Below are 20,728 nucleotides of genomic sequence, written 5' to 3'. Positions count from 1 at the left end.
CAGCAGGAAAGAAAGATGAACTTGGGAGTGGGAGGGAAGGTTTGGGGGAGAAGACATGGTCGCTCTGGCAGGAACTCAGCAGGGATCAGACAGTGGAAGGCACAGGAGGCCCAAATGCTGAGAGAGCTCAGAATAGAAACGGTATTGATAGCAGAATGCAGAGCGGGATCACTTGAAATACGGATGTTTAATTGGATTTCTCTGGGGATGACTCACCGCCTTTGATAGATGCTGTTACCCTGGTGGGGTCTCTATCATGGGATTTGAGAATTTTCCATCTGCACTTGTAGTCTTGAGGCCTTGTTTCAATAAATGTCCAGGACAGTGTGTCCTCCTCTGTGCCCGCCCGCCAGCTTGCCTTCCTCTCTTCATCACGTATTTAATGCGATGTGTCAGGCATGTGTGACGTGCTAGAATCACAGAGCGAAGAGGCAAAGCCCCTTAAAGGGTGCAGTCTATTTAGGGAGAAACACAAGTGCTCAGATGATTATCAGGTGGGTGAGGGGCTGTGCAGCTGAAGGAAGAGGACGTGATGCAGCCCGGGAGCATCAGGAAGACTTTGGAAGGAGATGCTGGGGCCGTCCTGAAGGCTGCATAGGAATTAGACTGAAACAAAGGTGTTCCGCGTGAGGGATGCATTGAAGTGAGCAAAGGCTTGAAGGGTGCTTGTCGGGATCACACAGGCATGCAGGTGGGCTGCTAGCCTGAAATGCAGGCTCTATGGCTAGAAATGAGGCTCGAGAGACAAGGGCACAGAGGGCCTTCTGCTGCAGCTATAGTGACCGGCCATGGAGTGGCCCATGGTAATTTAAAACAAAAAACAAAAAACTTTAAAAATCATCCAGATAATACATGCATGTTGAAAAAAACAAACAAAAATTTAAAATACAGAGAAGCCGATGAAGGAAATAAAATTCCTTCAAGAGAATTCCCTGGTGGTCCAGTGGTTAGGACTCTGCACTTTTACTGTCGAGGGCATGTGTTCAATTCCTGGTCAGGGAACTAAGATCCCACAAGCTGCGTGGCACAGTCAAAAAAAAAAAGAAATCCCTCAAAATAATCAAATGTAACATTTTGAATGAAGTCTTCCTGTCTTTTTTCTAAGCATCTGTATTTTGCAAAATTGGATCCTAACATTTCTTAACCACTTTTTGATATGGTTTATTCTCTTATATCAATAACATCTCTTTTGAGCATCATTTTTAATACCTGGGCAGAATTTCATTATGCACACATCCCATCCTTTATTTAAGTGGCCCTCTGTTATTGTTGACAATTATGTTGCTTCCAGTGTTTTGCTATTGCAAACAAGGCTCTGTTGCACATAATCATAGCTAAATCTTTATGGTGCCCTTAATTATCTCCCTAGGATGAAATCCTAGAAATGGAATCACTAGGCTAGAGTTTAAATGTTTTCAAGGCCCCTGACATATGTTTTCACATTGTCCCCAGTTTTCTACTCTTATCAGTCCATTGGCCGTATTTGCTGTTTCTCCTGTGTCTTCTCAAATTCCCACATCACTTTGAACATGTCAACGGAGGACCGTCCAGGGAGAACGGAGAGGGATCAGGCTGGGAGATGAGGCCACTGTGCTAACCTTTGTGGCTGAAGGAGATTTTCCTCCTACCCTGCACAGAGCAGGCCCCCTGGGCTAACGACAGTTTAGGTGATAAGGCTGAAATCCATAGTCTGGCCTCCCTTTTCTTGTAGGATTGCAGAGAAAACGCAGGACACCCGGTTAGATCAGAATTTCAGATCAATGACAGATTGTTTTTTAGGATAGGCATGTTCCAAAGATCACACGTGGCATTCTTTTTTTTTTTTTCGGTACGTGGGCCTCTCACTGTCGTGGCCTCTCCCGTTGCGGAGCACAGACCTCGGACGTGCAGGCTCAGCGGCCATGGCTCACGGGCCCAGCCGCTCCGCAGCATGTGGGATCTTCCCGGACCGGGGCATGAACCCATGTCCCCTGCATCGGCAGGCGGACTCTCAACCACTGCGCCACCAGGGAAGCCCACACGTGGCATTCTTATGCTAAAAATGATTCCGTATTTATCTGAAATCCGACTATAACTGGGCATCCTCTGTTTTTATTTGTTGACTCTGGGAACCCTTCGTGTCTTACCACATCCATTTTGTGTTGGTTGTATTTTCTCCTGGGGTCCTCTAGAGAAAACACTGCAGCCTGGCCAGCAATAACTTTATTTGGTTGCACTGGGTCTTAGTTGTGGCAGGCGGGCTCCTTAGTTGTGGCATGCATGTGGGATCTAGTTTCTTGATCAGGGATCAAATCCGGGACCCTGCATTGGAAGTGTGGAGTCTTAACCCCTGCACCACCAGGGAAGTCCCTGTCCAGCAATAACTTTTAAACGTGCAGAGTTCTTCCTTGTATCATTGGAAAGTAATATACATAACTGATGCCCTATTGTTGGACATTCGTGGTGTTTCCTTTTCTCTTCTCTCTTCTCCTCTCTTTTCTCTTTCCTCCCCCCTCCTTCCCCTCCCCCCTCCTCATCCTCCTCCTTTTCCTTTTTCCCTCTCCCTTCATCTCTCTATCTTACCTGTTTGGAGTTTAATCTTTGTGCACATCTTTAATTCTTTGTGGACCACTCAGCCGAGAGCCTCAGGGCTAGGATTAGGGAAACCCAGGACCAGAACCCTTCACAGCTTGCTGAGCCATCCAAGGGGATGACTTAACGTGTCTCAGTCTAAGCACTCTCCTTGGCAAGAGATTGGGGGAATAAAAGTAGAAAATACATGAAATCACAAAAATTAGTATGTCCCTAGTGAAGGGAAGGATGTGAAGGACAAATGCCCTAGCAGAAACTGCCAGATCACATTAGCAGGTGCTGCAGGAAATCTGTTGGCTGACCTCATATTCACTGCACACAGCTTAATCCCCCACTGTTGCCCAGAGGAGAAAGCAGGCTGGGCCCTCAGTCAAAGCGTCAGGTGGTTGAGAGCCCCATGGGCCCACCCCATGGCCAGGAACCTTAGCCAGCTTGATTCCTGATGTCTCTCAGAAGTGGAAATTGAGGCAGGAAGCGCACACATAGTAGGCTGTCAATAATCATCTAGGTTGTCTAGATGATTGATTTATTGGACAACTCAGCAAGTCAATGACTCAATGATCAATATTCCCCTCTCTGGGCATTTACTTCTTCATCCGTATAAGGTGAAAGCTCTTCCAGCTCCAAGAACTCGGTTAGTCTCTGATTACTTTCCAAGTTTTTTCCCCAAAGATTAGGTTCAGGATGAAATTTTTCTATAAAGGGCCAGCTAGTGAAAATTTTAGACTTTGGGCCATATGGACTCCATCGTCATTACTTAACTCAGCCATTGTAGGGTGAAATCAGCCACAGACGGTAGGTAAATGAACAGGCACAGCTGTGTTCCAATAAAACATTTTTTATAGACACTGCACTTTGAATTTCATGTAATTTTCATGTGTCCAGTAATGTTCTTCTTCTTTTGATTTTTTTCCAACCATTTAAAAATGTGAAAACCATTCTTACCTCATGGATTTCAACAAAGCAGGCAAGGAGTCATGTTTGGCCCTTGGGCCATAGTTTGTTGACCTCACTGGAGATTCAAGAGCAAATGCAACTTCCAGGAAGTCCCTTGAGCACCTTAAACAGAAAGTTCAGAGTGAGGATCCTCTTTCTCCTTGCTGTGTACATACTGGTCACCATGTCTGCCAAACTGGCTTTCATAGACACATAGCCCTGCCGTGCTCTCACTCTAGAACCTAAGATGGCTCCCATGTCAAATCCTTTATAACCAAGACCTGTATGTCACCAGTATTTCAGTGGACTCTTCCTTGTCACATAACACTGATATCACACTCCTTTCTACAGTCAGTGTTTGAGCTGCCCCCCTGCCTGAGTGCCTGGGAGCCTTCTCTGTGACCCTCCAGGCTGTGCCCCTCCCATAAGTGGCACTGAGAAACCTTCCCCCAAACTACTCTGGTCTCTATCTTCCCTGAACTCCAACCACCATATGAGATGGGACTTTGATATTCCTGTTGCAGGAAGGGGGACCCCTTCCAGGGCTCGAGAGTGGGCTCTTGTCTAACACTAGGAAACGAATTGTCCCAGGAGACACATGGGCTGACAAAGCAAGAGACTTTATTGGGAAGGGGTGCCCGAGTGGAGAGCAGCAGGTAAGGGAACCCAGGAGAACTGCTCTGCCACGTGGCTCGCAGCCTTGGGTTAGTTTCCAGTTGTCTCCACCCAGTCATCTTGCTTGGCCCATAGTTGGTCTAACTCAGGGTCCTTCCTGGTGGCACGCGTCTCTCTCAGACAAGATGGATTCCAGTGCAAACGACTCTGGGAGGTTGGTCGTCTCCTCCCTCTTTTGGCCCCTCCCGAATTCTCCCTTTAGATTTGGGTGGCAGCACCATGTTCCTTATTGGGACCTCCTGCTGTGAGAAAACTCAGGCAAGCGAGGCCTGGCCAAGGCTGGTGGTTTCGGTGAAGAGTCCTCTAACATTCTCACCTGAGAGGTCAGACTGCCTGGGTTCAAGTTCCTATTACTTACTCTGTGGCCTTGAGCAAGTTCCTAACACCATCCAAGGGATGATAATGATAATACTCACCTGATGGGGTTGCTGTGAGAGTTAATTGAGATGATTTTTATAAAATGCTTAGCCCAGAATCTGGCGCCCATAGTATGAAAGCATTAATAAATGCCAGCTACGACTATACTTCTGTGTTGTTTGACATTTTTACAGGGAGACTGCCCTTAATATGTGTATAATTTTTAAAAGACCAAAAGTACCCTTTTAGTTCTAAAACAAAAGCAAAAAATATTGTTGGTAATTTTTTCAGGGAAACTTGTAATTAACATGCAGCATACACACAGAAAAGGGCACAAACCCCAAGAGTTCAGCTTGATGAGTTTCTCAGTATTAGTAATTTTTCTGAATCCAAGCAGAGATGATCTAGAAAAACCTGGAGGAGAGAAGAGTAATCCATGCTTGAGGGAGGTGACATTCTTTTAGGAACAGTGTCCCCTCCCAGATGAGGGTCTGATTACAATCAAGGGAGAAGCCAGTTAACATGCAGACCATAAATGTGCCACGGGGAGAAAACAGGCCTTCTGTGACGTGTCATAAAGGTGTCCCTTTCATGGATGTGTCACCTGAGCCCGTGTGGCAGGTATCTCTCTGGTCGCTTGGTCCCCAGCATAATGCTGACAGATGACTGAGCCCAGGGTCTCCCTGGAGATGTCTCAACACTTACTCCCCCCCAGGGACAGCGTTTAAGCTCATTAATCCAAGAACGCCAAACAAACGCACACACTCATCATCTCAGTGCCATTAGGTTGGAGGAAATTGAAGCAGCACAAAAAGTGGGATTCATTCTTTGATGCACGAATGTTGGCTAAGAGTTTTCAGGAGTGTCTGCCAGCTGGCAGCCTAGCCGCTCACCTCCTTACCCAGGGCAGAAGGGTGGACAGAAGTAGCCTTTGCTTTGCACCTACTATGTATGTGCTAAGCATAGGGCTGCCTGCTCTACACAGATAAGGTTATTTCATTCTCATACAACCCCGAGACAAAGGTATGATTCCTTTTCAACAGTGAGAGCACTGAGACCAATGAAAGCAGTGAAAGGACTCACCCAAGTTGTACAGCCAGTCAGCGGTGGAACTGATACCCGCACTTAGGTCTGGCAGGGTCTAAAGCAAGTTATCACCTCTAAATGCTAGCAGAACAGGGCTCCCAGTATCCTTGAAACCCCTCATCCTATATCTGAGGAAACAGGTGTGGAGAGAGAAATGATTTGTCGAGTCATTATGGTTTAGTTAGGGTTTTTTTTGGCTGCTCTGAGTGGCTTGTGGCATCTTGGTTCCCCTACCGGGGATCGAACCCACACCCCCTGCATCGGAAGCACGGAGTCTTAACCACTGTACCACCAGGGAAGTCCTGTCATTATGGTTTAATAAGAAATATATTTGGTATTTGACCCCATTCTTGGCACAGAGCTCCTGAAACTTTTGTAATTTTCTGAGTGATAGGGGTGCTAGGAGCAATTTTTGTTCTATTATTTGTTCCTTGACACAAGAGCTTCTACGACCCTGGGAATTTCCAGAGTGGTGAGTGTCTTTTCGTGTGTGAATGAGATGCCTGGTGGCTGGAGTCCCTAGGTGGCTTTAGGATGGGGGCTGGTCCCCAGAAAGACCAAGACATGATTAGAAGCTTGGAACTTTCAGCTCCACCTCTGCATTCTCTGGGGAGGGGGAGGGGCTGGAGATTGAGTTAATCATTGATCATGCCTATGTGATGAACCCTCATAAACACCTCTTAAGTATGATGTTCGGAGAGCTTCTGGCTTGGTGAACACACGGAGGTGATGGGAGGGTGGCCCACCTGGGGAGGGCCTGGAAACTCCACACCCTTCCCCATACCTTGCCCTATGTATCTTTCTTCAAGCTGTTCATCTGTACCTTTTAAAATATCCTTTATAACAAGCTACTAAATGTAAGTAAATGTTATTCTGAGTTTTATGAGCAGTTCTGGCAAATTATTGAACCTGGGAGAGGGGGTCACGGAACCACCAATTCATAGCCAGTTGGTCAGAAGTATAAGTGGTGCAGCCTTGCCATTGGCATCTGCATCAGGGGCAGTCTTATGAGACTGAGCCCTTAACCTGTCGGGTCTATGCTACCTCCAGGCAGTGAGTATCAGAATGGAGTTAAATGGCCGGACACCCAGTTGGTGTCCACCAAGAATTGGAGAATTGCCTGGTTTGAGAAAACCCACGCATTTAGTGTCACAAGTGAAGAGTGTATAGGAAAACAGAATTTTCCCTTTAATCATAGAGGAGGTTTATGGTGAGACTGAGATCCAGGCTGCACATCCCAGACCAGCATGCCACCTCTAAGACCAGATGTTATTTCTTCTCACCCATCCCAAGAAGTCCACCGCATCCACAACTTACAGAAGAAGAAGCCGAATAAATATTTTCTTAAAAAGTCAACCCTTTCCTCCGTCAGTCTGCTTCTGCCTTCACATCTTGGTCTCTGCTGGGTTTCCATTAGGCTCCACACCATGTCATTTTCAAAGAAATCTTGTAAAGCAGCAGCGCTGTTATTCTGACAGAGCCTATTCACCTCTCCCCGCCCAAAGCTGGTAAAATGACCAATTTTCTCCATCGTCCCAGCATGAAAGGTTAAGATGCATAATGACACGGACTGACTGTCTTTTCCTTCCTTCATCAGTCAGTTTCTCAGAGATTACATCTCTCTCTCTAGAACCAGCTGGCAGGAGCAGCTTGATTTCCAGGGTTCAGCACTCTTCGTGCAGAGAACTGGATTAATGGGGCTTATTGGAAGTTCCAGCCAAGCTTCAAAAGTGCTTTGCATGAACGGTTTAAATGTTTTTTGAATTATATTATTTAATGGCATTGGACAATCATTGTGACGTAATGCTCACAGTGAGCAAGGCATATGAATGTTTATTTTGATCCTGTTTTTATTAAAAATGCACATATTGGGACTTCCCTGGTGGTCCACTTGTTAAGATTCCGTGCTTCCACTGCAGGGGGCACGGGTTCGATCCCTGATCGGGGAACTGGGATCCTGCCTAACATGCGGCACTGCCAAAAAAAAAAAAGGCTATCAATAAAAATGTATGATTCCAATATTTTTCAAGAGGCACATATCCACATACATGTATCAGTGAAGCTGTCTTCAGCTGCATGTAACAGAACATCTGATTGATAGTGTCTTGGACTTTTTTTTTTCTGGCTGCACCTCGTGACCTGCAGGATCTCAGTTCCCCCACCAGGCCGTGGCAGTGAAAGCCTGGAATCCTAACCACTAGGCCACCAGGAAACTCCCAATAGTATCTTCAATTAATTAGGTATCAGTGGGGTAGCTCAAGGATGTCATCGAAAGTCTGGCTCTTTCCTCGCTTCCCTATGCCATCCTCACCACAGTGGCTATAGCAGCTTCAGGAGTATGAGGGGATAGCACCCAAGACTCAAATCATCTTCCCCAGAACCACCCCTCCCACCCAAGAAGACTTCCTCTTACCTCTCGTTGCCCCAAAGTGGGTCTCATGTCTACCTCTAGCTGCCAGGAAGCCTGGGAAAGTAGATGTCTGGCAGAGGCAAATGGGACTGCCATGACTGGTGCTATGGGCTAAATGTGTCCCTCCCCTCCCCTCAACAAATTCGTTTGTTGAAGCCCTAATCTCCAATGTGGTGGTCTTTAGAGGTGAAGCCTTTGGGAGGTGATTAAGGTCATGAGGGTGGAGCTTTCATGAATGGGATTAGTGCCCTTATAAAAGAGACCCCAGAGAGAAGATCTCTTTCTCCAACATGTGAGGCTATAGGAAGAAAGCCATCTGCAAATCAGGAAGAGTCCTCATCAGGAACAGGACCAGCTGGCAGCTTCATCTTGGACTTCCCAGTCCTTCAGAACTGTGAGAAATCAATGTTTGTTGTTTAAGCCACCCAGTCCATGGTATTTTTGTTATAGTAGCCTGAACAGACTAAGACAACTGGCTTCTGTTGTCACCGACCTGGGTACTTGGGCTCCTTTAATCAATAGAAATTGATAAGAGGCCAGATGAGGAATTCAGGCAGGGCTTTATTGGGACTCATGCAGCATGAGGGAAAGAAAACAAGAAGCAGGTGCCCGTGCTTGCTCTCCAAGGGCTGGCAAGCTGGTTCTTTAAATAGGGTGAGGGTGGGGGCAGATTGGTGGGTTGGGCTGAAGGGGTGGCTTAGGTGATCTGCCCACCCCCTTGGTGGCGCAGTGTGCAGGGATCATGCACAGTGCCCTACTTTTGCTCTCCACAAAAGAGAAATGGCAGTTGGAAAAATGGAAGGAATGGAGAAATGGCAGTTGGTTTGTGGACTTTTTGTATCTTATTGTTCATAATTGCCCCGACTGCGACTGCACAGGCATGCTTGTGCGTGCAGTTATTTTTAGTGCCTTCTAGTTTCTTTGTATCTGTTGCTTGAGGAGATGTGTGTCCAGGTGCAAGCATTGCAGTAAAGGGTCCAGGTCTCAGGTCCCAGCCTGTCTCGCCGAAAGGAGCTGGAGACATTGCCTCCTAAACAGATCAGGGCTATGGGAGGAAGGGGCAGAACGAAGATCAGTTCAGTGTCAGCCTCAACTCCTGCAGCCATGTGGAGAAGAGAGACCATGGTGAAGTGGTCAAGAGTGCCCACGAGCTTGGGCTGAATCCCAGTGGCCACATACCGGGGTGGCACTTTGGTCACATTGCTTAACTTCCATTTCCTTGTCTGTAAAAATGGAGATTAAAACACCTCTCTCAGGGCTGCCATGAGGACTTAGGTGGGTTTATGCACAGAAAGCAAATGCTCAATAAACGTTGACTTTTTGTTTCCCTTAATGGTAGAGCCCGTCCCTCCATCTTCCAGCCTGATTTTTGTTTAGGTAAATTCCCTGATAGATTGGGTGGAGGTTGGGGGAAGCAAGCTCCTTTCCTGGGGATGTTCAGGGAACCACCAGGCTTTGGTTTTGCCAACTGGGGTTTGTAAGTTGAAGACCAGAGGTGAATTGCTTGGGATCTGTCCACTGAAACAAACCTAAAAAAGCACAACGTGAGAGTTGTGAGTTAAGATTTATTGGGGGCAAAATGAAGACTATAGCCTGGGAGACAGTGTTTCAGATAGCCCTGAGAAACAGGCTCTCCAAGGGCTGGCAAGCTGGTTCTTTAAATAGGGTGAGGGTGGGGGCAGATTGGTGGGTTGGGCTGAAGGGGTGGCTTAGGTGATCTGCCCACCCCCTTGGTGGCGCAGTGTGCAGGGATCATGCACAGTGCCCTACTTTTGCTCTCCACAAAAGAGAAATGGCAGTTGGAAAAATGGAAGGAATGGAGAAATGGCAGTTGGTTTGTGGACTTTTTGTATCTTATTGTTCATAATTGCCCCGACTGCGACTGCACAGGCATGCTTGTGCGTGCAGTTATTTTTAGTGCCTTCTAGTTTCTTTGTATCTGTTGCTTGAGGAGATGTGTGTCCAGGTGCAAGCATTGCAGTAAAGGGTCCAGGTCTCAGGTCCCAGCCTGTCTCGCCGAAAGGAGCTGGAGACATTGCCTCCTAAACAGATCAGGGCTATGGGAGGAAGGGGCAGAACGAAGATCAGTTCAGTGTCAGCCTCAACTCCTGCAGCCATGTGGAGAAGAGAGACCATGGTGAAGTGGTCAAGAGTGCCCACGAGCTTGGGCTGAATCCCAGTGGCCACATACCGGGGTGGCACTTTGGTCACATTGCTTAACTTCCATTTCCTTGTCTGTAAAAATGGAGATTAAAACACCTCTCTCAGGGCTGCCATGAGGACTTAGGTGGGTTTATGCACAGAAAGCAAATGCTCAATAAACGTTGACTTTTTGTTTCCCTTAATGGTAGAGCCCGTCCCTCCATCTTCCAGCCTGATTTTTGTTTAGGTAAATTCCCTGATAGATTGGGTGGAGGTTGGGGGAAGCAAGCTCCTTTCCTGGGGATGTTCAGGGAACCACCAGGCTTTGGTTTTGCCAACTGGGGTTTGTAAGTTGAAGACCAGAGGTGAATTGCTTGGGATCTGTCCACTGAAACAAACCTAAAAAAGCACAACGTGAGAGTTGTGAGTTAAGATTTATTGGGGGCAAAATGAAGACTATAGCCTGGGAGACAGTGTTTCAGATAGCCCTGAGAAACAGCTCCAGAGAGGTAGGGGGGAAGGTCAGTATATATGTGATTTTGGTGAAGGGGGAGTACATGCAGTCAAGCACATATTTTTTGCAGAAGGTTTCTGCTAGTCTCGTGAAAGTTACTGCTAGTCACGAGGAGCAGACGTCACCATGAAGGATTTTAGTGCTTTTCTAGATGCGAGGAGATGCAAGATTGGGCTCATAAAATCATCTCCTGAAAATATCCAACTATCTGAAGACCTGTTCTGCCAGTTTTTCCCAGAGCACAGAGTGCTTCATTTCTGACCTCTACCCTGAACTCCTTTCAGGGGGTTTCGAAGGTCAGCAGCTGCAGTGGCTCATAATTTAATCCTTGTAGAGGTAGATGGCAAGTGCCAATCTGTAGGTGACAGATCTGAGGACCACGAGGTGTGTGGAAGAGGAAGAGAGAGAAAGAGAAGAGATGGAAAGCCGGTGACCAGAGAAAAATCTGAGGAAAACAAGAGTGCTATCTACTAGGAATCTTAATGGGGTTCTGACGCATGCCTGTCTGTGAGAGCGTCACAAGAATTTCACCTTGCTTGTTAATGTGGGGTGAATTTGGATGTGCTTGGGAGGACTCAAAACATGCTAAGTGCAGTTTCGAGATGGACAAAGGGTGAAGGCCCCCCAGAGCAAGCCCGCCACACCTGGGTTACATGTAGGAAGAAGACTGGTGTGAAATTCATCCAAACACTCGGAGTGAACAGTGGCCTCTGGTGCACGTGGATCAAGGTTATGTGTAATCTTAGGTTCCTTCTTCGTACTTGTTTGTATTTTCCAAAATTTCTACAATGATCAGGAATCTGTTCTGCAATCAGATACGAATTTTATTTTAAAAATTTTATTAAAAAAATTCTATAGAGAGGAATATAATTTTTAAAAGTTGTTTTAAGGTTGAACGTTAGCTCTATTTGTCAAATACCCTGCTTATCCAGCATCATTTTCTCTTTCTTTTCCCCCCTGCCTCTTTCTAACGGCTAATAATAGCAACAGATATGATTTACTGAGCATTGTACTGTGTATGTCCCAGACACGTGCTCAGTGCCTGACATGCATAATAATCCTACAAAGCTGTACTATTATAATTCCTATTTCAAAGATGAGGAAAGTTAGACTCAGAGAAGAATTTCTGGCACATGGCCCCTTTGAACTAGAGATATTTGGTGCCAATACTCTTGCTTCTAACATTACCTGTCGCTCTTTTGTTCTTTCATCATCTTTCCTTCTCTCATCTTTCAAAAAGTATCTATCAGGTACCTGTGTCAATTCTGTGGTTATAACCCAAGATTTCTCAACTTCATCATGATTGGCATTTTGAACCAGGTAGTTCTCTACTGAGGCGGGCTGCCCTGTGCATTGTAGGATGCTTTGGAACATCCCTGGACTCTACCCACTAGATGCCAGTAGCAATCCCCCCACATACCCAGCAGTAACAACAATTATGTCTCCAGATGTTGCCAAATGCCCCCAGGGACCAAAATCATCCTCTTTAAGAACCACTGATGGAGCCTCATCTCCACGCTAGATGTGGAAAAGGATTCTGGAGCACCTCCAGTTGAAGGATCACAGATAGGAACCCAGGGGAACAGCATGTACCCTTCTGGCAAAGCCCCCAAGCTCATTTGTGGCAGCTGCCACCTGCTAGGACATTCCAGGGCAGGGTTTGACAAGCGCTTGGAGTGCCTGCCCCTGGCAACAGGAGCAGGAGATGCAGGCTGAAACAAGACATTACTGCCACTCGTCCTGAAAGCTGGGATGCTGGGGGTCACACGGGCAGGGCAGGGGGCCCCAAGCTGGTCTGTGGATGGCACTTCTGAATGGAGATCAGGTTCTTGGCGAAGACGTCAAGGAAGGAGGCAGAAAGATCAGTGGATTCAGACAAATCGATTTCTGGTCCTGGTCCTGCCCCTACTTGCTGTGCAGACTCAGTTGAGCCTTTTGAGAATATTCCTGCTTTCCTCCATCTCTTCCGGGGACAGAAGGTTGATGTGTCCAAAGTGGTCCACTCCATCCCCTCACCTGCTTCACTCTTCTTCAGAGCATCTGACGTTCTGTTGTATTTGTGTTCACCCTCTGTCTCTCCTGATTAAATTTCAGCTCATGAGGGCAGGGTAGCTGTGCATCCCTGGAGCCTATGTCATTGGTGAACGTAGTAAGTGCTCATTAAAGACATGCAGAATGAAGGCACACACACACCCCATGGAGAAGCTATTTGGAAATACGTCTCAATGGCCATAGACATGTCATACCCTTTGTACTCAGTGGTTTTACTTCTGAAAATCAGTAGCCCCCACCCCAAATAATCCAACACGAAAGAAAAGCCTTTTCTTTTGTGGAAAGGTGAATCCATGTTCATCCTAAAGCGGCTAAAATAAACAACTCAAAAAGCCCACCTAAGTAATCAAGATAAAAGCATAGGGAATTCCCTGGGAGTCCAGTAGCACTTGGTGCTCTCACTGCTGGGGCCAAGGTTTGATCCCTGGTGAGGGAACTAAGATCCCACAGCCGTGCAGTGTGGCAAAAAATAAAAATAAAAATAAGGGCATAATTAAAACTGCTCTGATAAATCTACTTGGTGAAATTCCAGGCAGCCATTACAATTGTTGTTTACAGTAAGATGAGTTAATATTGCAACACACACACATGAAATACATGATGCAAAATTGTATATGCAACCCAATTGCTGAGATTATAGGGGTGAGCTTCCTTTCACACTGTTGGTGGGAATGTCATGCATGGTCCCTCTGAAGGACAGTTTGGAAATTCCTATTAAAATGTTCATGTCACTTAACCCTCCAACTGCACTTCTGGGAATTGACTTAGCTAGGAATTCCTTTATTTCTAGGAATCTATCCTAGAATATATCTGGAAATAAGTCTAATACCTATGAATGGGGAGGATGGTTAAATAAATCGCTGTATATCGATATAATGGAATACTATATAGTCATTAAAAATGAGATGTGCATATCCTGACATGGAAAGATGCCCAAGACATATCATTAAGTTAAAAAAAGCAAATTGCAAAACGTTTTTTGTGCATGAATGGTGGTGTCATCTTTGGTAGTATAAGCATAAACATTTTTTTCAATCTGGAGGAATATATAACAAACCACGGACAATGGTTTTCTCTAAAGGATAGAGCGAGACTTTCTGTCTATGCGGTGAATTTCTGTAATGTTTAAAAGCTTTTCACATAGCTGAAAAAGGAAAACACTGAACCCACAGCATGAAGTCTCTCACGTATGCCAACAAAAGCCAGGCATGGGAAGACTGGAAGGAACTCTATCAAGGTGTTATTAACTGTGATTGATCATTTCTAAGTCATGGGATAAAGGGCAGTTTGTTTTGTTGGTTTTTTTTACTTTTGGTGTAAAACTTCCAAAGAGCATGTGTGGGCTTTACAGAGGACAGAACTCCCCCATTAGCCCTCTTTGTTGAAACCAGGGTGGTGCTCAGGGTGTAGAATGTTCTGTTGATGTAACCTGCTGTTGTGCACTGTCCTCTTTCCCCAGGATGGATGACATCCAGCTCTGCAACGACATCATGGACTTGAAGCAGGAGCTGCAGAACTTGGTTGCCATCCCAGGTAACCATGGGGACCCCACCTCATGAACCAGATGCTCAGATCCCCCGTCTGGAAGGCCCTAATGCAGCCTCATTCTTGCAACGCAGTGCTTGCTCCCTGATCACGTGGTTCAGACTCTGCATCGGGCAGACCTGGGTTCAAGTCCTAATTCTGACCACCTCCTTGACCTTGGGCAAGTCACATTATCTGAGACTCAACTTCTCTTCCTCTGAAAATGGGGTAGGAATAGTAATAGTACCTAACTCGTTGGGTATAAATCTCACTGCGATAAATGAAACAACACAAACCACGTGCTTAGCTTGATAGATGGTCCAAAGAGTCCAGTAAATATTAGCAATGATTACTCTTATTATCCTGTTTGGGAACAGGTAGAGCATGGTGGTTACGAGCTCTGACTTTGGAGTCAAACATAGATCTGTCACTTATTAATGATGTGACCTTGGGCAAGTTACTTCACTATAACTCAGTTTCTTCATCTGTAAACTGGGACAATCATGCTGTCTACCTCAAAGGATTGTTGTGAGACTGACCGAGAGGTGACACATGTAAAGTACTTAACACAGTTCTCATCTTATAGTGAGTGCGTAATAAATAAGTGCCATTATTATTATTACTATTATTATTGTTACTATTATTATTATTATTATAATTAACCGAACACATTTCTACTCAGTGGTCAGGACTCAGAGCTTTCACTGCCATGGCCCCAGGTTCAATCCCTGGTCAGGGAACTAAGATCCTGCAAGCCCTGCCATGTGGCCAGAAAAAAATAGAACGAGGAGGGGGGGACATAGCCAAATCCAGACACTACCCACTAGAAACTTCCATTTGATTAGCGTGGGGCCCTGGCATTGGTCATGTTTACAAGCTTCTCACATGGTTGTGATGGGCAGTCAGGGCTGAGAGCCACTGGGTCAAGTCTTTCATTTTATACTCATCCGAGGGATCATTTAGTTGAAAGATACAAAAACCCATCGAAGCTTATGTAAACACAAAACAGGCAGTTACTGAAGGACTGCGGAGACTCCTGGAGCCTGTGGGCATTATCGTATTAGTTTGCTAGGGCTGCCCTGACAAGTTCCCACAAACTTAGTGTCTTAAAACAACAGAACTTTATTCTTTGAGAGAAGCCAGAAGTCCAAAATCAAAGTGTCAGCAGGACCATGCTCCCTCCAAAGGCTGGAATAGAGAATCCCTCTTTGCCTCTTCCAGCTTCTGGTGGTTCCCATCAGTCCTTGTTCCTTGGCTTGTAGCTGCCTTATTCCAGTCTTTGCCTCTGTCTTTGTGTGGCCTTCCTCTCTTTGTGATTCTCTGTGTGTCCTCTCCTCTTCTTATAAGGACACCAGTCATTGGATTAAGGGCTGACCCAGTGAGTATGACCTCATCTTAACTGATTGCATCCACAAAGACCCTATTCCCAAATAGCATATTTCCAAATGAAATTAGGGGTGGCAAGGACGTACTATTTACTCTCAAACAGGCAGGAAGCTCAGCCCAACTCACAAGGGTCAAGAACCAAAAATAGGAAAGCAGGAAAGCTGTGGAATGTTCTTTGGCCCTTGCTCTCTCTTTCTCTCTCCCTCTTTCTCTCTCGGTCTCTTTCTCTCTTACTCTCCATTTCGGAGCATGTTCTATTTTCTCCCTCTATAGCACATGAGCCAAGCAAGGCCACCTTGTTATCAAACCCAACTTGGGTCTGCTTGCCCGCAGGCTATAAAGCCAATATACTGACACCGGGTCGTGGTGAAGGAAAGTGCAGCGTTTATAGCAGCGCCAAACAAGGAGTCCAGGACAGCTAGTGCTCAAAACGCCTGAACTCCTCCATGGGTTTCAGCAAAGCATTTTTAAAGGCCAGGTGAGGGAGGGGCATCCCAGGGTATGTGATCAGCTCATGCACAATTCTCCGATTGGTGGATGGTGAGGCAACAGGGCGGTGTCACATGGTGGTGTGTGTGTGGGGGGTGTTAGCATTATGAATCCTCAGGCTCCAGGAGGCCTGGGGGCTATGTGCTCATCAAATAGTTAACATCTTCCATTTGGTGGGGGTTTTAGCATCTGTAAAACAACTCAGGAAGTGTGCATCAGATACTGTTATCTAGGGACTTCAGAGAAGAGCTACAGCAGAGGATGTGGGGGAGGGGTCTATCCCAGGAAGGCCCCACAGGGTGCAGCTCGGTTACAACCTCATCTCCCTTCTATGATTTTCCCATACAAGAGCCCAACTCTCAGGCCTCTGTGTCCCAATTTCCAGCTTCCCAGGGGTCTATGATGGGCCCAACATGGACTGACATCTCTCTCTTGAGAGGAAGGATTCCCAGAGCCCACTCTTGGCTCAGCAGGACACTTGGGTGCCACTGAGACAAAGGAGACATGAGTGTGTGGCCACCAGGCCAGCCAAGGCCTCCTCAGGCCACAGGGGCTCCACGGGGGGCCGTGGCAGCCTCTAGAGCATGGGTAGGAAATGGATGGGAAATGGCCGGGGGTGGGGGTCTTTGGCTGACACAGTGCCTGGGCTGCATGACTGACCAGGACTGGGACTAGGGTAGGAGAACAAGGCGCTCAGCTGGAACATGAAAAATTCAGTTATCATATTTTCATGCAATATTTAAAATACCAAAATTCATGCAAAAATATATACCAAAAGTTTAAATAAAGATGAGATCCGGGGCTTCCCTGGTGGCGCAGTGGTTGAGAGTCTGCCTGCCGATGCAGGGGACACGGGTTCGTGCCCCGGTCCAGGAAGATCCCACATGCCGCGGAGCGGCTGCGCCTGTGGGCCATGGCCGCTGAGCCTGCATGTCCGGAGCCCATGCTCTGCAACGGGAGAGGCCACAACAGTGAGAGGCCCGCGTACCGAAAAAAGAAAAAAAAAAGATGAGATCGGTACTGACACTCAATGGGCGGAAGCCAGGAATGCTAACCCTGCATGGAGGGGACAGTCCCCCTGAAGACCAAGTTCTACCTGAAATGCCATCAACTGTCCCGCTGTGAAACATACAAGGTCATAGGGCCACTTAGCAACAGAGCCCAGGTCCTCAACGGCAGCTCCATTGATTCTGCCGGAAAACTGCATCTTCCCAATCACTTCTGTGCAGAAATTCAGATATTAAAGTTCCCTTTCCTCTCCTGCCTTTCCTGCTCACCTCTCCCCACCTTCTCCTCTGACTCCTTGTTAAGATCCTTTCTGTGCATTCCTTGGGCCAGTGCCAGGTTTCTAGATGGGTTTAGCTGAGTTTAGGGGGAAAAAAATGATGCTCCTGGCAATTTATCAATAAAAATATTGAGTAAAGAGAGCACTGAATGGCCAAGAAAATCATGTTTCTCCAGCGAGGGTCAGAAAATAATTTACCAGGCTGTGATGAGAGAGAACACCTGGAGCCCTCCCTGCCTTCAGGGCTTCTCAAGAACAAGCCAAGATGCCTCACCTTACCTCCACTGCCACCATGGTCCCCTTAGGGCTGGGGATGCTTAGACCTGGCTGTAGAGGCCATGATACCCTCCCCTTGGACATAAAAATAGTGTCTCCCTCATAGGGTTGTTGGAAAGAATTAATAGTGGTTCTCAAGCAGGGGTGAGTTGGGCCTCCCAGGAGACATGGGCCATGTCTGGGGACAGGCTTGGTTGTCACAACTAAGAGAGGGGGCTGCTACCAGCATCTAGTGGGTAGAGACCAGGGATGACGCTCAACATCCTACAGTGCACAGGACAGCCCCCATGACAGAGAATGATCCAGTCTCAAATATCAATAGCACCAAGGCTGAGAAACCAGATTAAATAAAAATGTAAAGCTCACGGTAATACAAATACAACGATAATTGCTACAACTTATTAAGCACTTACATTTTGCACACTTATGCTATGCGACTTGCTTTCCCTTCATTAAATAAGTGTTTATTTCTTTTGTACCTCGTTTGGTAAATATTTAACCTAGAGGGCACTTAATCATTAAAACAACAGTGACTATGTAAAATAATAGCCTATAATAGTAGCAGCTGACTGTTCATGAACTCTTACTATCCACCAGGCTGTGAGCCTAGTGTTTTACTTGATTTCTCTCTCTTAAAACTTGCAACAACTTTATGATTATCTGTGTTGAGAAACTGGATGCTCAGAGAGGTTGAGGAATGTGCCCAGAGTCACACAGCTAGGAGGGGGAAGAGCTGGGGCATTAAGCCACGACTGTCTGATTCTATGGCAAGGGCTCACAGTTGTGATGGGGTCTGCAGGCCAGGGAAACCAGTTAGGAGGTCATGGCATGGTCCAGGGAGAGCTGATGGTGGCCTGGGCTAAGGAGATGTGCTGGAGGAGATAGATGAGAAGCAAGTTGGAGGGTCACATCGGCAAGCACGTGAAGATGCTAGGAATCAGGTGTGTGATGCCAGCAGGGGATAAAGTTGGCAAGTAGGTGGGTGATGATGGCCAAAAAAAGTGTGTCCCTAGATAGATGGGTGGTGCATGGAAGCAGGTGAGTGATGCTTGCGGACAGGTACATGATACCTGCAGGTAAGTGGGCGATGCCTACAGGTAGGTGGGTGGGGCCTGCAGGTAGGTAGGTGGGGCTTAAGGTAGGTAGGTAGTACCTGGAGACAGGCGGGTGGTACCTGGAGGTAGGTGAGGGATGCTTGCAGGCAGGTACGTGATACCTGCAGGTAAGTGGGTGATGCCTACAGGTAGGTGGGTGGGGCCTGAAAATAGGTAGGCGGGGCTTAAGGTAGGTAGGTAGTACCTGGAGACAGATGGGTGGTACCTGCCGGCAGGTGAGAGTTGCTGGCAGAAAGGGTATGTTACACGCAAAAGCAGGTGAACAGCATTGGCTGGTGGCATGGAGACTTAGGTCAGTAACTGGTTTGTAAGCTAGCACAGACCCCTTTGAGTAGGTGGCTTCTCCCGTGAGTTGCTGGGAGGGGCTGCATGAGCAGAGGGCTGCAGCTGAGTATCTGAGGAGGCTGGGGGATGCCTGAACTGGCAAGAGATAGAAAACGGGGATGAATAACTTGGGCAGGGAGGTTTGTGAGTTCCTGGGGGCCCTGCCAGTTGCTATGTGACTCTGGCTTAGATCTGGGGCCTGGCGGAGGACAGGGGAATATTGGAGGGCTGTCGCTGGTAACTTGGAGAGGACGGTGACATCACTCCCCAAGTCCAAGGGCGCTGTGGTTAACTCGCCTGCAGAGGGCAGGGAGGCTCTGTGGTACTGACGAGTGATTTGCAGAATCAGACTTCGGGACCCACCTCGAGAGGAATGATGCTACCATCGTCAACGCAGCGATGAGCAGGAATCCAGGGGCTGCTAGCAATTCCACTCCACTTCCTCACTCCCCTCTGATTAATGAAAGAAACGATTTTCTCTCTAATCCAAATATTATATTCTCCTTGCCTCTGGTTCTGCCCCCAGGTCTAGAGGAAATGGTCAGTGCCAGTTCCAGCAGGCAGATGGACAAGCTGCCCCATGATTTTTATCTTCTGAAAAAGTTTCTGCCCTCCTAGTTTTCTCAGCCCTCATGTCCAGCCCTCGTTCTTTTGTTTCCTCTATGGCGCTCTAGCCCTTGGTATTTGGAACAGGATTGGAAAGCATGGGTGCTTTCCTTCTGACAGATTGGTTGGGCCTCACTATAGAGTAATTCCCTCCTGCCCCCGGCCTTCTGCATGACCCCCTTGCAACAGCATCATCATTTACCGAGCACACACCACAGGCCAGCTCTATGCAAAGTCATTTATTATCATCACCACAGTCTCACATTCAAGCCTCACTGTGTATTTTACAGAGGAGGAAACAGAAGCTTGAAGAGGTCAAGTTGCTTCTCCAAGTTCATCCAGCAAGTTAAATGGTAGAGCCAGGATTCCAACCCTGACCCCTCGGACTCAAGTGCTTTCAACAGCTACACTCAAACTGTCTTTGCTAATGTTGTATTCTTCCCAGAAAAAGAAAAAAACAAGTTGCAGAAGCAGAGAGAGGACGAGCTAATCCAGAAGATTCACAAACTGGTGCAGAAGAGAGACTTCCTGGTGGACGATGCAGAGGTTGAGCGGCTAAGGTAAGTGGGCGGTATGTCCCCTGAGCAGAGGGCTGGGGCTGTTAGAACACAACTCAGTTTCCTTCCAAAACCCATCACCTGCTCCCAGGACTCACAGCTTTGCAACAGGCATGGCCTGGGCAAACGCTCCCCAAACACTGGATCCAGATGAATCCTGGCCTTCTGGCCTGAGGACCCACTTCACATTCAAGAGAAACTCAAATCCAGCTCCAAAATGTTTTGTAAAGGCCTGTAGATCTTAAGTGAATGTTATTTGAGGAGGTAACCAGGGAGGAATTACATCACATAACACATGGCAGAGCTTCCTGCACATTCTTTTCACTGAGCTTTCTCCCAGCTCATCAAGGCAGCTTTTCCAGAAACTTGGATTGGTTTCTACAGAAACTCTGCCCCCTGTACTGACTTGCTTCCTTGCCTGCC

General features: G+C 47.0%; 1 protein-coding gene across 1 annotated transcript in view; it reads left to right on the top strand.

Annotated features, from left to right (window-relative positions):
* Positions 1-20,728, top strand: part of BMERB1 (bMERB domain containing 1) — a 109,897-nt gene that overhangs the window by 84,761 nt on the left and 4,408 nt on the right. Inside the window, exons 3-4 of the mRNA XM_007466951.1 lie at positions 14,203-14,276; positions 20,194-20,308. Of these exons, the coding sequence (XP_007467013.1) occupies positions 14,203-14,276; positions 20,194-20,308 (189 nt within the window). The remainder of the gene's footprint in view (positions 1-14,202; positions 14,277-20,193; positions 20,309-20,728) is intronic.

This window comes from Lipotes vexillifer, unplaced genomic scaffold, assembly GCF_000442215.2.
Source record: "Lipotes vexillifer unplaced genomic scaffold, Lipotes_vexillifer_v1.1 scaffold232, whole genome shotgun sequence".
In the NCBI taxonomy this organism is placed as follows: domain Eukaryota; kingdom Metazoa; phylum Chordata; class Mammalia; order Artiodactyla; family Lipotidae; genus Lipotes; species Lipotes vexillifer.
This window is presented reverse-complemented; position numbering and strand designations above follow the sequence as displayed.